Here is a 19,424-nt window from a genome sequence, read left to right on the forward strand (position 1 = left end):
TCTAAAAATTACTAAAATTGATTTCTGCCTCTCTCTCTCTCTCTCTCTCTGACAAAATGTCGAAGATTAGAAACAGTAGTAATCTAGGTGGAGAAAATAATAATTCAATATCTAGAAATCCAGAGTGATTCATATGTTTTCTGTGAGGATTTTCAGGTACTTGTTGATAGTGTATTCAGTTCATATAAACATTTTCTTGGGTATAAAAAAACAGTTACTACTTGTTCTATAGATTCAATACACTTCAAGCTTTGACCAATGAAAGAAAAAAAAATCACACACTCCTGCTCAAGAAAAGAAAGAAGAGAAAATAAACCTCTCTCATCAGTGTAGGTAAGAATCAGATGAATATGCATTTTTGGCTGTTTCCTTGTTGACAGCAGAGCGAAAGAGAATCTCAACCAGCACATGAAGGTGCAGCATTGAACCAGTGAAAGCAGCCTCTCAGTCTCACAGTACCAATCAACATCTTTAGATGGTCCAAACCCAGCAACAGGCAGCAACAACATCTACTCTTGTGCCAGGATCAACAAGATGCAAATACAAACGAGTAAAAATCATACAATGAGCCCCCAAGAAACAGAGTGCTCATGGGATGCTGGATCTGGGACAGGGACATTGATCCTGTCGTTTAACTGTTCTGACTCCAAGAAACCAAGGGTGAGTGATCTCGTCTTCAGCTTCAGTTGATTCTTGGGTTATTTTTTTTTTGGAATACGCAAGGAGCGCATTTTTTCCATTAAGAGAAATAAAAGTTATTTACAAGGATAAAAGGAAAACAAGCAGGGGATCAATACAGGACACTATGGAAAACTATAGAAATATCTCGCGCTAAATTTGGCTACCACGACCTCGTAAAGGCCAAACAGCGGGGATCCCGTGATTAGCCGACTTCCAAAGCATGGCCTCCTCCGCCATTGCTTTCGCCACTTCGGTCCAAGACATTTGTTGTTGATTGAATTTGTTGTTGATTGAAGATTCGGTTGTTCCGTTCCTTCTTAGGTTATTTTGCATCATTTCATGGACTGTAATCCGTTGATCAATATCAAAAGACCAAATGGAAAGGAAAACGTGCTGTTAACTGTTTCATGAAGAAAAAATATATCCCCGCAAAAAAAAGGAAGAAAAATTATATGAAAATTTTCTGCCTCTTGAAGAGATCAAACATGTAAGCCGTTTGGGGAAGAGAAGAGGACGCCGTTTGGGTGGTGAAATTGCAGAATGATCCCTGCGGAATCACGCATTTTCCAAATACTCCTAGGACATTAGTTGGATTTTTCTTTATAAAAGAAAAAAAAACAGTTTGCTTCGCGGAAGGGAAGCAACCGCACGACGCACGCGCTCTTCAGCCATGGCGTGCGCCGCCCTGCAGCCGCTGCTCCACCGCAAACCTCGCCGCCGGCGACCTCCGCTACGCCTCCTCCTCCTCCTCCTACCACCCCCTACCTATTAAATCCGGCCACTTCGCACCCGGCGACCCTTTTCCTCGCATCCGCGCTTGTCTCATACTCTCATATTCAATGAAAAAGCACTACTGTGCTGTTTTTTCCGTTCAAAAAAAAAAATACTCTCATTCCATACCGAGAACTGACTCCTGGTAGGCTGAAGCCAGGAAGGTCTTCGATGGCATGTGATGCAGGCACACGGCCGTGGCCCGTGTGCAACGCCTTTCTTTCGGCGTGTGCAAAGGTCCGCCTCGTCGGCTAGGCGGACAAGCTGTTCGACGAAATGCTATAGAGGAAAGGCGGTGAGGACCGCAAAGCTGTTCGAGGAAATGCTAGAGAGGAGAGACAGTGAGCAGTTCACTGCCTTCATGCGCAACAGTTGGGGGCGATGGAGCTGTGGAGTGAGGGGGATGAGTATGTGAGGGGAGACACACCTATGTCTTGGTGTTTTCAGGGGATTGGACGTCGGCGAAAACTGTGTTCTTCTGAATGACATTTCTCTCTTGCATGGTCAGCGGATGGAGACCCTCTTCTTGACCGTTTATGGTATGTGTTTCTTGCCCAATTTTTTATGTTTATGTTTGAATTTTAGCATTACAATCAATTTGGTTGCAACTTGCAAAGAATGGACAGTTCAGAGATCAAAATTTAACTTGTTTGGTAGGATACAAGTTTTTTCGAGAATACTGATAGGATACAAGTTATGACCACTAACCCTGAAACTACATTGCTAATTTCCAGCTATGAATCAAAGCTGGTTCTACTGATGTTTATAGATGACAAGGGTCAAATTAGATCTAATCATATTGGCTTGCACCCATGGAGGTCTGGGTAACACTGTAGCAGTGGGACAAGAAGCAATAGGAGATCCTCAAGTATAGACTGCACATCCCTTGACAACTATACCTTTAGCAGTGGGACAAGAAGCCAAAGGACACCCATCCAAGTCATTTCCCCACCAGTTCAGACTGATGTCCTCCAAGCCTAAGCACAAGTAAATTAAGACCGCCATGAAAGCCAAACCAGCATCCAGTGCACCTGAAAGCAGATAATTGTGTCTCTCCCACCAATCACGTCGATATCTATAGACCACATAACCTGACAAGAACCCAACAAGTATCCAAGTCGTGTAGTTGACGGCAGTAGCAGGAGGCATCTGGAAGGTGGCACCAATTAGTACAGGCGTCTTGATGAGTAAGATCCAGTTCTGGCCTGGGAATGTCTTGTGTGCAAACCAGACAAGTAGAGGGGCAATAGCTCCACACAAAAAGAACCAATTTAGAGCTGAATAAGTGCCTAAGTCCCCAAATATCCTGCGCGGGCTAATAAGTCCCCATGTGACTGATGCATCATAGAATACATGGTCACCTGGGCAGGTCCAAGGGCTATCTGACGGGAGGAGCTCAGTGTTGCAGATGTTGGGGATTGTCTCCATTAGCCACCATGCTGTGCCAATATACACAAATGCTGCAATTGAAGTTCCCACCACCTGTCATGTTTGGAGAAGTTTGTAAATCACACGATACAATAGAACCAAATGTCTACTCTTTAGGAGAAATGATACATAAGTCATTATAGGGCTAATAGAACTTACCTGAGCCATAAACATTGTCCTCGGTGGAATCTTCATGTAGTGACCCAGCTTAAAATCTTCAAGAAATGCCAAAGCTTGTTTCATGCTGATGTAACCATATACCTTGAAGCACATATTTGCAACGGGTCGTCCAGGGTACAGATACCCAATAATGTACTCCGTGATGACATTCAGGCCTGGAGTCTGTATATAATGAAAAAGGCTGAACTGGTTAGATCTGTATGACATAATATGCACAATGTGTTAAATCCACATACCTGATTTGTTGTTGCTTTGATTATCCCTATTGGGAGGGTGAAGAAAAAGGCAATGGAGCATGCAAACAAAACACCCCACCAGGGCAATTGGAGTTCCTCATTGTAGTATTCACAAGCAAATATGGTCGTTCCGATGTTAGCAATAAGGATGCATATGAACCACCACTCAGGGACCTGTTTATATCTCCTCATAAGTTTCGTGTGTATGTCCATCCTTTTTTCTTGAAAAGCTGATTTACTTAATAGCCAAATTTCACTGGAGACAAGTATCATGGTTCTTAACCACATTATTTTAATATTGTAGACAGTGGAGTGGCGAATCTAAGAAAAAAAAATACCTTCCATGGAAGAGGAGAGCATGAACAATTGTTGCAGCAAGGGTTGCAAAACCAACACCGTATGTGACAAGAAGGGAAGTACTGAGGTATAGTGGCCCATTCTTCTCATAGGCCTTGGTGTCAAAATGGAAATGGGAGTCAACAATGCTTGATACATTGTATTTTTGCCCAGTCGAGGTGAAGAGGCCATCAGAAAATATGGGGAAATTTTGTGCCTTGTAGAAATTAAACCAGTATGCAATTGGTGTGATTATGTACATGACGATGAAGAAGCCAACACCAACATTTACAGTGGCAAACCATGGGCTAGCAAGAGGGCTCCCAAGGTAGGAGGAGATAGATGACCAGTCGAGACCGATTGCACCAACGCCGAGGCCTCGGAGACCTGAACCAAGCTGTTGGGCAAGGACAGAGCTGGGGAAGACCCAGCAGATCCAGGAGAGGGAGGTGAGCATCTGGAATAGGTAGCCTGGGAAGATGTAGTATGCAAAGCTGCAGACGAATGCCACCAGGAAGAACTGGTTCCGCGTCAAGCCACCTTTTCTCCGTGCTTCCTTCTCATGAAGTGCGCTAGTATAAGAAATATGTAAGTTATTTTCTTACGGAATGCAAATGCAAACTTCTTTGTCGTTTCAGAGCTAAGAATGTGTATATGCACAACTCCATTTTAGTTTTAGTTTTACATATGTTTAAATCTTGGATTTCTTACTATACTCAAACAGAATTTGGTTTGTGTTTGTCCTGTCATTCTTAGCTAGGGAAGCTTCTTGAAAAAATAATAGAGAAAATATATAAGAGGTCCCTCAGCTCCTAACTATGTCACTTTTCTTCTTCCATTTTTGTTGTAGTTCGGTGCAGCACTGCAGCGGTTCCAACTTCCAAGTGGAACATATGTGGTGGTTCAGACTCTTGCATTGCCGGTGTGGAGGTTTGAGTGGATCAAAATTTTGCAAGAATTCAACTCTGGTGAGAAGATTTTTTGTCATACTATCTACTCTGGTTTTCAAGCAGTGTACCTGAACAGAGAGACCTGCACTAGGTTGGATGGCCACCACATAGACGCCGGCTCAACAAGATAACGCCGGAATATTCCCGCCCAGCCGAACCCCAGCATCTGATGGTACTGTATCGTACACGCATGAGAAGGAAGAAATATTTTTTTCTATTTTTGATTGCCAGGTAATTAAGCTAATCTAGCATCAGGGCGTTGACAACTTAATTTATTAAATGTTTAGGCAGAAGCTAGTTTGCATGCACCTGTGTTGTGAGGACGACAAGGAGGGAGATGAAGAAGGAGAGGGTTTTCCCGTAGAAGACACGGACGCCGGTGATGACGTGGATGGCATAGACGGTGCCGGCGCCGGAGTTGGCGAAGATGGTGATGAGCACGTGCTCCTTGACATTGAACGGCCCCGGATTAAGCGTGAACTCCCACGGCCGGCCACGGAAGAAGGCGTGCTCCGGCAGCGTCGCCGCCATGAGGCGGCCGAGCGGCACGACGGCGATCTGCGCGGAGATGGCGGTGATGGTGAGCGGCTCCTTGCGGTACCAGAAGAACTGGTTAAGGAAGGAGAGCACCGCGCACGACGCCGTCCCCAGCACCCACATCCTGAACGTCAGCACCGGCGTCTCCGGCTCGTCGCTCACTGGCACCGTCAGCGCCACCAGCTCCACCGGTGAGTTCTCCTCCTCTCCATTCTCCGGCGAGCTGCCCGACGTCGATGGTCGCACTGTGCACGAGCATCATCAGTCAGCAACATATATACGATGAAGGCCATATATATATATATATAATCTCGTTGATCTTATTCGTTAAAAAAAGGAAAATGAAATAACAATATATGATCTTGCTTCTGGGTTCTGGGTGCTCACAGAGAGGGGAGGTGATCATCGGATCGCCATGGTGATCAAGCTCTTCTTCTTCCTCTCGCGCTTGTTGCACACTTGCTTCGTGGTGGAGCATCATGGTTGTGTGTGCTGCGAGCCTTCTCAGTTCTCACGCGTGGTCGTTTTGGTTCCTCCGGTTCGTCAATATTTAATTGGATTTTGCCTTGCCACTTTAGAAAAAAGTGGCGAAAGAGATGCTTGCGTCGCATATTTAATTGAGAGCATTTATTCTATACTAGATAATCGATGCCCCTGTTGGTGCACCCACTGGATTTAGCCACTGCATTTATTATATTCTAGATATTCACTATTTGCTGTATTATTTAGAGTTGTTATATTATGAGTTTTATTATCTAAATTACTGCCATCCTTATAAAAAATCTAAAATAATATATGTTTTAATTTATTTCAGCAAATAGCTCATAAATATTTATGTGTCATTTTTTTGTTAAAAAGTTATATTCATTTTTTCTTTCAAACTATAAATATCAAATAAGGCGGTTGGTAAGTACTTTTTTAATAAGTCAATGTACTTCTATATTGTTTATGTCATGTTTAGAACACACAAAAGTTAAGAACTTTTTTTTATGGAGTTAGTTCATATCCCATTGAATTTCTATCAACACCTAGAAGGACCACTTGATGGGTTATTAATTTCTAACTTAACATGTAATATATTTCTTTAACTGAAAAACCTCAAAATTCCCTTAGCTAGCTCTCATGAGTCTAACCTCGGGGTTGGATCGATTGGGGCACCTTTCGTATTCCTATTGGACTTATTGGCATTCTTCCACAATTCATATTCTCCTTTAGAATACAACAATTTTGCATAATATAAAATAATTAGTGAATGCCATTTAGTTTTCTATTTAACCTATGACATATCGAGATTTTCCTATTATCCCTAAGAATCAGAATTCCTAATATTTTCATATGAAACATATTCTAAATTTTTCATATTGATTTATTAGTGGTGTACAGAAGGTAGAGAATATAATTTCTTTTTTAAATATATTTAGTATTAGACTCATTTTGTTTCTTACATTCTCTCAAGCATAGAGAAGTAGGTAAAAGTACTCGCTATATGCATGTGATTTACTAGATATGATCATTCCAAGTTATCAGTAGTTTTCTAGACATATTACTCAAGCAATTCAAAAGGAAATAGAAGGGCTATTTTTTTTCCATTTTGATATTCTTTTGTTGACTTCAGTTGGGGACTTGATGGAAATTTGTCGTTATTGTTAAACTGTTGCAAAGGAAATAGTGCAAAAGGGGAAAAGAGTATTTGGAAAATATGCAACATGGAAGTTTCCGGAAGTTTATGCTCCTAAAGATTTTTATTCTTTTTTTTTAGATGATTCTAATGTTCTAGCAATTTGGAGGTGCCAAGTGGCTCAATAGACTAGCAGGTTTCCTGCCAACTTGGCACACTTGCTTCGTGGTGGGACATCATGGTTGTGTGTGCTGCGAGCCGTCTCACGTGGTCGCTTTGGTTCAGATATTTCATTGGATTTTGCCTTGCCACTTTAGAAGAAGGTGGTGAAAGGGACGCTTCCGTCGCATATTTAATTGAGAGAATCTATTCTATAATTTATCACTGATATTATCTCTTTTTACAATATACCAATAATTTTATCTATTGTTATATAATATGCTATTGGACCGAACCTTTGTTTGAAAATACCCTATGGATATATAAGATTAACAATCGATTTATCTAGAAGTTTTAAAAAAACTATGAAAATTTTCATATGGCTTCCTTATACAATATGGTGTATATAAGTTTCAAATTTTTTGCATTTCAATTTTTTTTAATATATAACTTATTTGTGTTATGCTATACAAAATAATTTTTGGTGTTTTTAATATAAATCACCTTTCATATGCCACATAAGATATTTTTGTGTTATTATCTTTTGTGTAAGTAAATTCTCTCAAATATACCATACAAATATATTTTTTTCTAGAAAATAAATATAAAAAAACTTGAAACTTAGATATAAACTTCCATGTTATGTAAGGGGACCACGTAAAAATTTTCATGCTTTTTTGAAACTTCGAGAGAGAAAAAAAAAAGAATTCTAGTACTAATCTGCTAGATGGGCCTCTTTTTTCGGCTCCTACTCTTTGGACCTTCTCCAGCGACGATCTCTCGCCGCCACCAGCCACCCGCCACCCGCCGCCGCTCGCCGCCCGCCGCCGACGGCGCGGCCGCGCTCTTCTCCGGTCCACTACCGTCAGTGAGCTCAGCATCCTCTCGAGCCGCCGGCGTCGTCGTGTCTGAAACGACTAGCACGGTGCCTTGTGTTTCCCATGTTCCATGGAGGAGGCGAAGCAGCTGCACGCGCGCGCGCTCCGCCGCGGGGTGCGCCTGCTGCAGCCGCTGCTCCTCCGCGTCCTCGCCGCCGGCGACCACCGCTACGCCGCGCGCCTCCTCGAATCCTACCCGGCGCCTCCTTCGGCGCCGCTCCACAACCGCCTCCTCCATGCTCTCGCCTCCCTCCACCGCCCCCACCCCCTCCTCCTCCCCTTCTTCTCCCGCCTCCATCGCCTTCGCCTCCTCACTCCGCTGTCATTCACTCTCCTCTTCTCCTCCTCCTCCTCGTCCGCCTCCTCCTCCACCCCCTTCTTCCTCTGCTCCCACTCCCTGCTTATCAAATTAGGCCACTTCGCATCAAGCGATCCCTTCCTCTCCTCCGCGCTTGTCTCATTCTACGCCAAGAGCAAGCTCCTGGTTGAAGCCAGGAAGGTGTTCGACGAATTGACGTGCAGGGACACGGCCGTGTACAATGCGCTTCTTTCGGCCTACGCGAAAGGCGGCCTCGTCGATTCGGCAGAGAAGCTGTTCGAGGAAATGCCAGATAGGAATGTGGTTTCCTGGACTGCGATGGTGTCTGGGTACGCGCAGAACGGTCGGCATGAGGAAGCGGTGGAGACGTTCTTGGAGATGTGGGAGAGGGCAGGGGTACAACCGAATGAATTGACAGTGAGCAGTGTGCTGCCTGCATGCGCAGCAGTTGGGGCGATGGAGCTTGGGAGGAAGGTGGAGGAGTATGCGAGGGGAAAAGGCCTCCTGAGGAATGTGTACGTGGCTAATGCACTACTGGAGATGTATTCCAAGTGTGGCAGCATTCGACAAGCTTGGCAGGTGTTTCAGGGTATCGGTCGTCAGCAGGATCTCTGTTCTTGGAACTCTATGATCATGGCATTTGCTGTGCATGGCCTGTGGAGGGAGGCCCTTGCCTTGTTCTATAAGTTGCGGGTGAGGATTTCTTGCTTGAATAGTCTTGTGTTCTTAGTAGTCACACTAATTCAGAGCATTTACATGAAATTTGGTTGCCATGACTTCACTTGGCACTTGGCAGGTGAAAAGCAAACTTGTTTTAGCGTAGAATTAGCAGACCATATAGCCAACTATAACAGTTCAAGAGCCATCCACATTTTTTTATGTTGAAGCTAGAAACTGATTTCGTGTGTTTAGATGGCAGGGGTCAAACCAGATGGTATTACTTTTGTTGGGGTCATCTTGGCTTGTACCCATGGAGGTTTGGTGAATGAAGGCAAGCTATTCTTTGACTCGATGGAAGCAGAGTTTAGTCTGAAACCGAGAATTGAGCACTATGGCTGCATGGTTGACCTTCTCGGGCGTGCTGGTCTCCTGATTGAATCATACAGTCTGATTGCGAGCATGCCAGTGGAGCCTGACGCTGTCATCTGGGGGGCCTTGCTTGGTGCTTGCAGCTTCCATGGCAATGTAGAACTAGCAGAATTAGCAATGGACAAGCTCATCCACCTTGAGCCACAAAACACGGCAAACCTAGTGATCCTTTCAAACATATATGCGTCATCTGGCAAATGGGATGGTGTTGCCCAAGTATGGAAGTTACTAAAGGAGAAAGACCACAAGAAATCAGCTGGGTACAGCTTCATTGAGTTAGATGGTACGATGCATAAGTTCCTTGTTGAGGATAAGTCACATCCAAGATTTGAGGAAGTATACAATACCCTTAATAGTGTCACAATGACCATGAAGCTGGTTGGCTTGGAAAACCTGGAAGAATTGAAAGGCTAGGTTCTCTGTCAGTCTTTGGTGTAGCCTGTAAGACACCAAGCAATGGGAATAAAACGTGACCAAGTAGTACAAGATTTCTTGTGAACTATTTGTCTGATCTTTCATGTTGAATTGGCATGCAAAGGGATGCACCAAGGAGACAATCAGACAAAAGACATAATGGCCTGGATGTTGAGTCTCTAGCACATATTTCAATATAACAAAATGGTTCTCTGTTGTGCTTGTTATTCATTGGTATAAGACTACTAGGCATATTGCAGCTAAAGCATGTCAATGGCAGATATACCACAAGGTAAATCTCTTCTTATTAATAGTGAAATTTAGAACTGACAATACTGCTTTAGTGATTTTCCTTATGTTTTATTGCATGGCATGAATCGTCCAATTCCAATGGTTGTGTATTTGGTGCCCTATATTATGCTTCAGACATGTGATGGTTATTTCAAAAACCTTAACTTGTGATTTTAAATTTTCTTTGCATGCTTGTTGACTTGCTGTGGTTGAGATCATGTTTTTTTTTATGCCTGCTATTATATGTTTGAACCATGGAACTGCAATAACCCTGACACTATATACCCAAGAAAAACTAGGAACAGTGGCCTTAACCTTTTTTTTTTTTGGGAGGGTTCTCTGGAGTATTTTAGTCATATTAGTTACTCCCTCCATTTCACAATGTAAGTCATTCTAGCATTTCCCACATTCATATTGATGTTAATGAATCTAGATAGATATATATGTCTAGATTCATTAACATCAATATGAATGTGGGAAATGCTAGAATGACTTACATTGTGAAACGGAGGAAGTACCCTTTACAGTCAGCAGACTGAACCATACAGTATTATAAGCTTCATTGCAGTTTGTTTCTATTTGCCTTGATTTTTTTTTACAACTTTTTTAGAAAATGACTTGATGCTAGAAAAGTAGTCTGATATGCTGTTCTTACTAACTGGAAGGCATTATATAGGCATTACAGTTACAGAAAACATGATAAAGCTTTTTTGTATAGAAGCTCCCCAGTTTCATGGAAATGGTTATTTAGAATTCTCAGGCTATAGAACTTGGTGCTTATGATTGTTCAGAATCTCAGATGTATGATGAGGAACAGATGTTAATATCCTTGTGGCCACAGTGCTCTCATGGCTCCCCTTTGCCATCATTTTCACCAGTGACCTGGAAATCGCTCGTCTCGGCTGTGCGCAGGGGCAAATAACAGACATCAGAAGCCTCCTTTAGCCCTTTGTGCTCTAACTTTATATTTTTGTTGCACATGCTTGGAATTAGTGTGGATTACTTGGTTCTCTTGTTATTATAACATGAAGTCATCAATTGGTGTGTGTGGGACAATATGCAGATTTTTTTTATGTGCTCCTCCTGCGTGCATCAATCTAGATGCTGAAAGTGATTACCTGCTAAGTTGTGATCATAAAGGCACAAAGATGCTGAAAAGTAGGATCAGATAGGACACACTCCAAGACATCGGTCTGCACTCAGATGGGTCCACAGTTGCGAAAAACACTTCCATTTGGGCCAATTACAAAATTAGGGGCTTAGCTAATAGCTATTGAAGAAAAAGACACTCAACATGACTTGGAAGCACTGATACTGGACAATGATGCAGAAGTTCTCATTTCCTTGTTTCTTTTACTGGAACAATTCACAGTTGGGTCATTGCTGAGCATTTGAACAGATAGAGAATTGGTTGGTTCAAGAAATGTGTGCATTGTACAGCAGATTTTCAGTCCACTGGGGAGAATGTTGAGCAGACAAGGCATTAGAGCTGTAGTAGTACCATTTTGTTTTCTTCTTGAGAGTGGTCCCTTTATTTGCACCAACCTTTAGTTATTTCCTTCCAGGTTTTTGTATCCTGGACATTGCTCTCCCTTCGCTTCCTTCTACAGTGTTTGGAAGAGTCCCTAGCCTTCTTGATTTCTTCTGTGAAATTAAAAATAAACATGTGGTTCATGATCATTGATACTAGCTTATTGCATTGAAGAGTTCTCAGTTGGGTGGTTGTTCTTTCTGAACGATCGTACAAAAAGAAAGATAAGGACATTATGTTGGATTGGTTCTTGATGTCATTACCTTGTCATATATTATGAAAATTATTTATGTACATTTATACTGGGCCACTGGGTTAGTAACATCTATTAAATGTTTGGCAAGAGTTGTAAGAAACAAAGTACAGTTAAAACCAGCTCTGGATTTACAGTGCACATAGAATATCTCTGATCCTTATCTCCATCAGCTAACAGGGGGAAAATGGATCGTCTTGTTTCTTTCAGGTTAAATAAACACATAAATAAAGAACAAGAAGCTGAATCAATTTGCCAACTCCAACGGCCTGTATTACTTAATGGTTGACCTGAACAAAGTCTTTGGCCTTCTCTTGCTTGCCACCCAATCTGTTCATATGCCGACACAATATCGATTTACTTGGAAACTTCGTCGTATGAAAATGACACAAAGATTTCTTTGACGAAAGCAGTATCATACTATCATGGTCGGTGGCTTAACCACATGAGAAACTACCAGACAATTGCTAATTGGATAAGAGTGTGAGTGTGTGTGTGTGTGTGTGTGTGTGTGTGTGTGTGTGTGTGTGTGTGTTAAGATGTTAATGGCCATGAAAACGATTGCCACCTAATGATGTGAAAAAATATTCAGTGTCTGGTTGGAACCTGCAGATTCCCACATTTTATACCACCAGAACACAATCTTCAGCAGATCATCAGTGGTAATCAGTGACTAATTTTTCTTGTGGATGGGCACATGGCATGAGGCCAATCATCACTGGGATGTTGTATGTATCTTTCCTAAATTTTGTTGAGAAACAACTAGGATATTCTTCTGTCAGTTGTGTGACCCAGAAAATGCTCTCGGTTGCAGGTTTCAGATGCTAAGACTTGGCTTTAACTTCAACCTCTTTTCAAGAAGAGTTCAATTGGACGCACAAAATCCACACGCTTTACCTTTGGAGTTTGGAGAAGAGATGAACGAAAATTCCAAACATGGACACTTCCAAGAACTGAGCAGATGATATTACAGCTTTTTTTCTTGAAGGGAATTTTTTTTCTGTTTGAAGGGAGATATTACAAGTTTTCATGTCCAAAAGCCTTTCCTTTGTAAGCAAATTGACTGACCTACTTCAATAGATGAATCCATGTATTTGCTGACCTAATATTTCGAGATACGGAGCTATCCTGCAACAGATAATTAGACCAGCATTATTATGCTGATCATTATCGTTGGAAGACTGCAGGTCGTTGCCAATGGCTGAAAAAAAATGATTTATTTTTTTTCTGATGATGCAACCGTGGAGACGCTAAGCTGAGGTCAGGTCTTCGGTCGCATATGGTAGCCCTTTGATCAAATCTTAATGTTTAGATGTCATCATCAAAGAAGACCTTGACTTAGTAATAAAAAGGGAATAATGGTAATTGCAAAATAAACAGATACTAAATTAAAATCAAAGTAATGGTTCACACTTCACAAGGTGATCCAGTCTTTTATTGCTTCTCTTCCTAGTTGGGATGCAGTGCAGTCATAAACAAGAAAATGACTACACGACCTGGTTTCAGGAAAATAAAAAGAAAAAGAAAAAGAAAAGAAAAGGACTAGATGTGATGCGCTGGAAGTATAGAGATAAACATGGGTAAAAATATTACAGCTTGTAAGTAAGAAAAGGCACTCTGCACAAGTAGGTAGCGTTTGAAATAGATTTACTTGTTGGATTATTGTTGCTGATTATCTACTTCATTATTGGAATAAATTAAATATTTTGATAAGTAAATTTAACAAAATAGTTTAGAACAAGTAGTCTAAGCAATGTTTGACACTTAGCAATACAATAGAAGATTTTTTTTTTAGGAAAATGTATTTCTAAAAGCATGGAGCAAAGAATGCACATGGTGAATAAGTTTGTAACACCTGTGATACAGTTAGAGACCAGGATTTACATTTAACATATCATTTTTCAGAAATCAAGAGACAAGATGCCCTCTCCATGACAAGAAGTTATCCGGAGTGATTCATGTAGAAGAAATAAAATTTACCATAGCATTACATTAATTGCATATGTTTTACAAAACAAACAATATTACAGTATATGTAACAGTTGGACCCCTACCTAGCCTAGTCCCTTTCAGTCAAGACAACTACTGGACAGTAAAACACTTGCACACAGAGAGAGAGAGAGAGAGAGAGAACGACTTGCAGATATATAAATACTCATGGAGCCACCCACCCTCATTAACAAAGAATCCGTCCAGCCTTGAGAAGCAGAGAAGAGGAGAGAAACAAGAGACAGACAGACAGAGATAGAGTAACTGAGTAAGCATCTCGATCTTGGCATGTTCTTTCTTCTTCCCCTTTCCCTTCATTGATTCTCCTCTTGTTTTCCTCATCACAAACTCCTGCAGAGACCTGTTCTTCACCTCAATTCTGCTCTTGTTATATTGCCTGGATTCCTTTTTTTTTTTGGTTCTTGGAAGCTTCTATTGCCGCTGCTTGTTCTTGAGTGCCCTCTGCAATTTATAGATAATTTTCTTCAGTTTTTTTATCCAAAAAGAGTTCTTGGATTAGTTGTAAAGAAGAGGTTAAATCAAGGAAGGTTGCATCTTGTTCTTGACTGATTAATTGGTGTGCCATGATCTGCAGGTAAACGGGTTCTTGCCTGACATTTGTCTTGTCCGGGTGGCCATTCATGGCCACCGTGGGGCAGCCTGATGCCATGAGAAGGATCACCGTTCACTACGTGAATCCGCCGCCGATCGCCGGCGCCGGAGAAGCACACGTCGATGGCCTCGACGACGAGGTTCTTGATTATGTGATTGGTGATGTTCTTCAGGATCAGGTATGCATTTGATCCAACCTTTCCATCATTATTAGCATACTGCTCTTACAGGCTTGCAGAATGATGAGCTTTAGCATCAAACATATGTTTCTAAGCCTTTGATATGGCCTCTTTACTTTAGTTCAACATTGTTTAGTAAACTTTCCACTGTTTCTCTGAAACTTTTTTGAGAATAAACTTATTTGTTTTTCTGAACTTTTTTCTAGGAGGGTCTGTATCAATCGATATTGTATGGCAAATACGGGGATGACATGAGAGGGGCAAGAAACACTGCTCTTGCCCAATCTGATGGTTTACATTACTACTATCACGGAGAGAACAGCAGTGGTGAAGCAACAACCTCGAGAAATTCAGAAATCGACCAACAGATTGAGTATGACTTGGTGTTCGCTAGGCAGCTGCAGGCAATGGATAATCTGACAATTGAGACACCTGCAGATGAAGATGATGGTATGCATTCATTCTCGTTCAGTTTTTGTAAGCACTTGATGTGCATAATGATTTTCAGTCGTGGCAATCTTAATCTTTTCACCTCTGAAATTTTGTTGCCCATGTTGGTTTGATTCAGATATAAGCTGCGTACCCTCTCCATCTGACTCTGAAACCGATGAACCGGCAGAAGGCAACAACGAAGAGGTGATTATATGAGCTGTTTCAGAATTGCAATTATTCAGCATTGTTCGTTTCAGACTTCTTGATGCAAAGATACACAATTGCGTATTCACTAAAAAGATGAGCTGTTTCAGAATAAAGCCTTTCCAAATGGATAATGTATAAACATGTACTACGAAAAGTTGAGATTCCTATCATTTGTTTGCAGGCTGCCACACAGGATGATAACGATGATCCAGACAACATGACATACGAGGTTAGTGTTATATTCACTTGTATCACATTTCTTCTGTAAAAGAGGTTTACACCATCTATGAAAAAGTTGCTGATTCTTATTCTTTCTGTAATCCAGCAAAGGCAGGCACTTGTGGAATCTGTAGGAAATGAGAACAGAGGTTTATCTGATCTGCTTATCTCCTACTTGGAGACATGGAAGTACAAATCAGGCTTTTTCCCAAGGAAGGCAAACCATGATAAGTATGTCTACCATTTCAGTTTTCAATCAATCACATACTGATTTCTTGCAGAAGATAATCCAAGCATGTAACTGATGACACTCTGATTAAAATCTTCATCATGGCATGCAACTGATGATTTCCTCCTCTTTTTTCTCCCAAAATTGCAGCTGTCCTATATGTCTATCCGCTTTCAGACGCCGAGAAACACTCATTACATTGGCTTGCAAGCATAGTTACCATGAAGGTTGTATTGCTAGATGGCTCAAGATTGACAAGGTAAACACCTTCTTGGGACACTAGATTTGCTATCTGAATTGTGTACCTATCTTAGATTATACCATTTGTCAAAGTTTACATGAGCACTGATATGCACTGTCCATTTCATATAACAAGATGGTCTTTGTCTTTCAGTTTCCTTGAGCTTCTTCCAAATTAAAAGAACTTCATGGGCTTGTGCAGTGGAATTCCTGACATTTTTGTTTATGAAACAGGCCTGCCCAGTTTGCAAATATGAAGTGTTTGGACCTTCCTAGCGTGTGAGGAGGCGATCAACAAGGCTGACCAACTATGACTCGATGAGACGGCATATAGTGGTTGCAGCATCTGCTCTGCAGTATTAATTAAAAAGGGAAACCTTAACTCCCAAAAAAAACAGAGAAGGGAAGAAAAAGAAAGCAAAAAGGAAAAAGGAAAAAGAAAAAGAAAAGACAAGGAGAAAAGAAATTTGAAAACAGAGATGCTTCGTCAAGATTGTGCATTTTTTTCATGTTTTTTTTTGGCTGTGTACAAGCGTAATTTTGACCTGATCGACTCAAGGCAGTCGCTCGAGGCCTTTAATTTCGTAAAGCTTCATATGCATGAGTGTGCAATTGTGTGCCTATAGTAGTATAGTACATGTTTTCTGTTTGAAACGGAGTCAAAGATCTCTCTCCTGCCGACCACCCATCTAAAAGAAGGCCATGTGTACATCAATACATGTACTGATATATACTCCCTCTGTCCAAAATAAATCAACTTTTGTACATGTCAAAATCTTCTTGTTCAACTTGTACAAACCAGAACATATTACTCCAAAATCACAAAAAAGAACATATTACTCTAGGAGTACTCGTCCTAAATAATTTGTGCTTTGCTTGGCTTGGTACCAGCAAGGCAGCAACAAGTATGCTATGCCACTTCACTTACTACCTGACAGGCAGTCCAGCTATGATATCTCTCGTTTATAGTGGGCCCATCTGGTAGTGGCAGGCTGGCAGCTGCCTTACGTGTGACGCCAGCGAGGCAGCGGGCATGGGTGGCGTGCCCGAGAAGAGACACGTGGAGTCGAACGAGACAAAGCAAAAACATGGGCTCACATCCCCAACGTCCAGAAGAAGCCGCCGCTGCCTCCTCTCATTTCGGAACTCTAAAGCCTCCTCTTATTTCCCACTTCTCTCTTGCCGTCGACCCAGCGAACCCTAGCCAACGAGATCGGTAGCTAGAGGCAGCCGCTATAGCCATGGATGTGGTAAATGCAGCAACCTTGGATGTGTTAACCAAGGTTTCCCATCCGATCAGTTACTGCACGGTTATCGTGGTCTGTGCTTACCGCAAGGGAGCGGTAATAGGAACTGCCCAGTATATCGACTTAGTTAAAAAGAATAAAAAAATATATATTTTTGGTTAAATTTGTCTGGCTTTCTTCTGTTTTGCACCGTAACCGCTGTTACAGCGGTGAAGGATACCCCTCCCCTGACGGTAAGGGAAACCCTGGTGTTCACTAGGCACTAGGTGGTAAGGGAAACTCTGGTGTTCAATAGGCACCAGGCTAAGCAGACCAATGCGTAGGCACCACAGATCAGCTAGACAGACAAGGTGGTGGAATAAAGCCTAATACCAGAAGACGTCTTTCAGAACAATGTTAAGTTATTAGGTTTGCATAGTTACATAAACAGTAACAAACTTTTTTCTGAAGAAGAATCAATGCTATCACAATTTTAATATACTGCCTAAGTAATCACCTCACCCAGATCAACATGCTATTACCAAAAATTACCTACTTCATGGTTAGTGTGGCATATGCAATTGCATGAACGCTGGCTTGCTCTAACGCATCCCATTAATATAAGTTAAAATTGGATAATAAAGAAACTATATTTTTCATGTACTCCAAGTTCGAAACAAACCAGGCCAACATCACAAGCAAAGGCTTTATGGAAACACTAGTTATTGAAAGTTTCGTTTGGTGGAACAAAAGGAATAGACGAAATTGAACGGATGAACATTGCAGTTAGGAATAGGATGTGATCAGAAAAACAATTTTTGCGCTCACAGATAATCCAACATGAAGTCAATTATGCTCAGAGAACAAACGAATCATGAGATTCAGTCACAAACTTTGCATGCCCTTGGCAGTTGGCCCCCTAAAGAGAAAATTTGGAAAGACAGGAGATATCAAAATACCTGAGAAATTATAATACATTCCAATAGCAGCATGTGCTCTTCTTCCCCCTTTCTGTTTGGAAAGGAAAATTTTCAATCAGCTGGTGATTTGGATTTCAAACATATCACATCTCGTTATCACTGAATCAGGAAAGATCGGAGTGATTACCAAAGCAAGCAAATCCCATAAATTGATAAATACGACAACCCCCTTGCTGTCCCCTCCACATCGGAATCTCTCACCCAACTCAAGAGCAACCGCAGCCATGGCCGACAACAACTTCGGAGAGCTTCCGGTGGACGGTGAGCCCGGCCAACCGGGAGGGCGCGGTCGCGGTGGCCGCGGCGGCCGTGGTGGCCGAGGAGGCGCTAGCGGCGGCGGCGGGGGCGGGGGCGGTGGTGGTGGCGGTGGCGGTGGCGGCGGAGCCGGCGGGAAAGGAGGGAAAGGCGGGGCCGGTGGGCACGGCGGCGCCGGTGGCGGTGGTGGTGGTGGCGGCGGGAAAGGCAGGAAAGGCGGGGCCGGTGGGCACGGCGGCGCCGGTGGCGGTGGTGGTGGTGGCGGCGGGAAAGGCAGGAAAGGCGGGCGCGGCGGGGACGGTGGCAGCGGCGGGGCCGGTGGGCGCGGAGGCGACGGTGGCAGCGGCGGGCAAGGTGGGCGCGGCGGGGACGGCGGCGGCGTTAGGAGCTGCACAAACAGCAGAGGGACCCAGATGCTAATGCGAATTAGAGAGCGGGTTGTTAATGCGAATATTAATTTATATAGTGAGAAGTTAAATTTTTTGTATAACTAAATTTAACAAACAGTTTGAAATAAGTCGTATAAGCAATACAGTAGAAAATTTTCTTCTAGAAAATGTTTTTTAAAATGTGTAGCAAATAATCCGTTTGAATAATTTGATGGATAATCTGATGTATTAAGCTAACAGCCTAACAATATATTGTTTGGATCATTAATCCGTGCCCTACTATCACTATCTCGAATCTTAAGTGAGAGAAAGAAAGAGACGAAAAAAATTGGAGGCAATCCAATAGCTAGTCTATTTTAGATTGATCAACATATTGCGTCGGGCGTCCACAAACTGTGATTGTGTATGCATCCCGATTTTATTAGTGGACTAAAATCACGCATTGAATCCTACATGTGGAAAAAGCGGTCTCCCAGCGTTATATTTTGATCAATCCAGCGTTATATTTTGATTAATTTCAAATGTTTGGGTTTTACTTACGCCGATTAATAATCTACAATGGAGGAAGTACATGTTAGCTCTAATACTATTAAAATTGGTAGTGCTTCAATTTCTAAATTTAAATTTAATAAGCTCTGTTTTTTCTAAGCTAAAACCATTTGATTCCAACTCTACAACATGTGGAATAAAACCCTTCCAACCTGACCTGAATTAAACATAGTCGAAAATCAAAAACTCTGTATACAGCAGATTACAGGCGGGTTTTTTCTTTCAGGAACTATTTCAAATCCCAGAA

At 42.1% G+C, this 19,424-nt stretch overlaps 3 protein-coding genes and 2 long non-coding RNA genes across 11 annotated transcripts; 3 read left to right on the forward strand and 2 right to left on the reverse strand.

The window, feature by feature from the left end:
• The first annotated feature begins 1,312 nt into the window (after positions 1-1,312).
• On the forward strand, positions 1,313-4,747 carry LOC112939269 (uncharacterized). The gene is made up of 5 exons (XR_003242844.2): positions 1,313-1,991; positions 3,601-3,720; positions 3,807-4,220; positions 4,483-4,600; positions 4,674-4,747. It is a non-coding gene; the product is annotated as an uncharacterized lncRNA (long non-coding RNA).
• On the reverse strand, positions 2,072-5,702 carry LOC4339963 (oligopeptide transporter 7). Of its 2 annotated transcripts, none has more exons than XM_015788027.3 (7): positions 5,507-5,702; positions 4,892-5,364; positions 4,651-4,757; positions 3,635-4,204; positions 3,297-3,552; positions 3,040-3,222; positions 2,072-2,934 (listed from the first exon to the last, which is right to left on the reverse strand). In XM_015788027.3, the coding sequence occupies exons 1-7, from the start codon at positions 5,598-5,600 to the stop codon at positions 2,317-2,319; spliced, it is 2,301 nt and encodes a 766-aa protein (XP_015643513.1). In that variant the 5' UTR covers positions 5,601-5,702; the 3' UTR covers positions 2,072-2,316. The 2 variants fall into 2 exon arrangements, with proteins under 2 accessions (XP_015643513.1, XP_015643514.1); XM_015788028.3 differs by having other exon boundaries at positions 4,651-4,748; positions 5,507-5,671.
• A 1,944-nt stretch (positions 5,703-7,646) lies between these two features.
• LOC4339964 (pentatricopeptide repeat-containing protein At5g08510) lies at positions 7,647-11,567 on the forward strand. 6 transcript variants are annotated; one of them, XR_003242840.2, is made up of 3 exons: positions 7,647-8,786; positions 9,006-9,888; positions 10,766-11,567. XR_003242840.2 is itself a non-coding variant. In XM_026026118.2 (2 exons), the coding sequence occupies exons 1-2, from the start codon at positions 7,845-7,847 to the stop codon at positions 9,594-9,596; spliced, it is 1,533 nt and encodes a 510-aa protein (XP_025881903.1). In that variant the 5' UTR covers positions 7,647-7,844; the 3' UTR covers positions 9,597-9,929. The 6 variants fall into 6 exon arrangements, 2 of the variants coding, with proteins under 2 accessions (XP_025881903.1, XP_025881904.1); XR_003242841.2 differs by having other exon boundaries at positions 10,951-11,567; XR_010742023.1 differs by having other exon boundaries at positions 9,013-9,888.
• Positions 11,568-13,630: 2,063 nt separating this feature from the next.
• LOC136356945 (uncharacterized) lies at positions 13,631-18,667 on the reverse strand. Its single transcript, XR_010742027.1, has 3 exons — positions 18,112-18,667; positions 17,964-18,015; positions 13,631-16,129 (listed from the first exon to the last, which is right to left on the reverse strand). It is a non-coding gene; the product is annotated as an uncharacterized lncRNA (long non-coding RNA).
• Positions 13,850-16,553, forward strand: LOC4339966 (E3 ubiquitin-protein ligase BIG BROTHER). The gene is made up of 8 exons (XM_015785385.3): positions 13,850-13,928; positions 14,256-14,451; positions 14,658-14,901; positions 15,020-15,087; positions 15,272-15,319; positions 15,416-15,540; positions 15,689-15,797; positions 16,013-16,553. Exons 2-8 carry the CDS (start codon positions 14,302-14,304, stop codon positions 16,052-16,054), a joined length of 786 nt encoding a protein of 261 aa, XP_015640871.1. The 5' UTR covers positions 13,850-13,928; positions 14,256-14,301; the 3' UTR covers positions 16,055-16,553.
• Positions 18,668-19,424: the final 757 nt, after the last annotated feature.

Source organism: Oryza sativa, chromosome 6 (genome assembly GCF_034140825.1).
Source record: "Oryza sativa Japonica Group chromosome 6, ASM3414082v1".
NCBI lineage: Eukaryota > Viridiplantae > Streptophyta > Magnoliopsida > Poales > Poaceae > Oryza > Oryza sativa.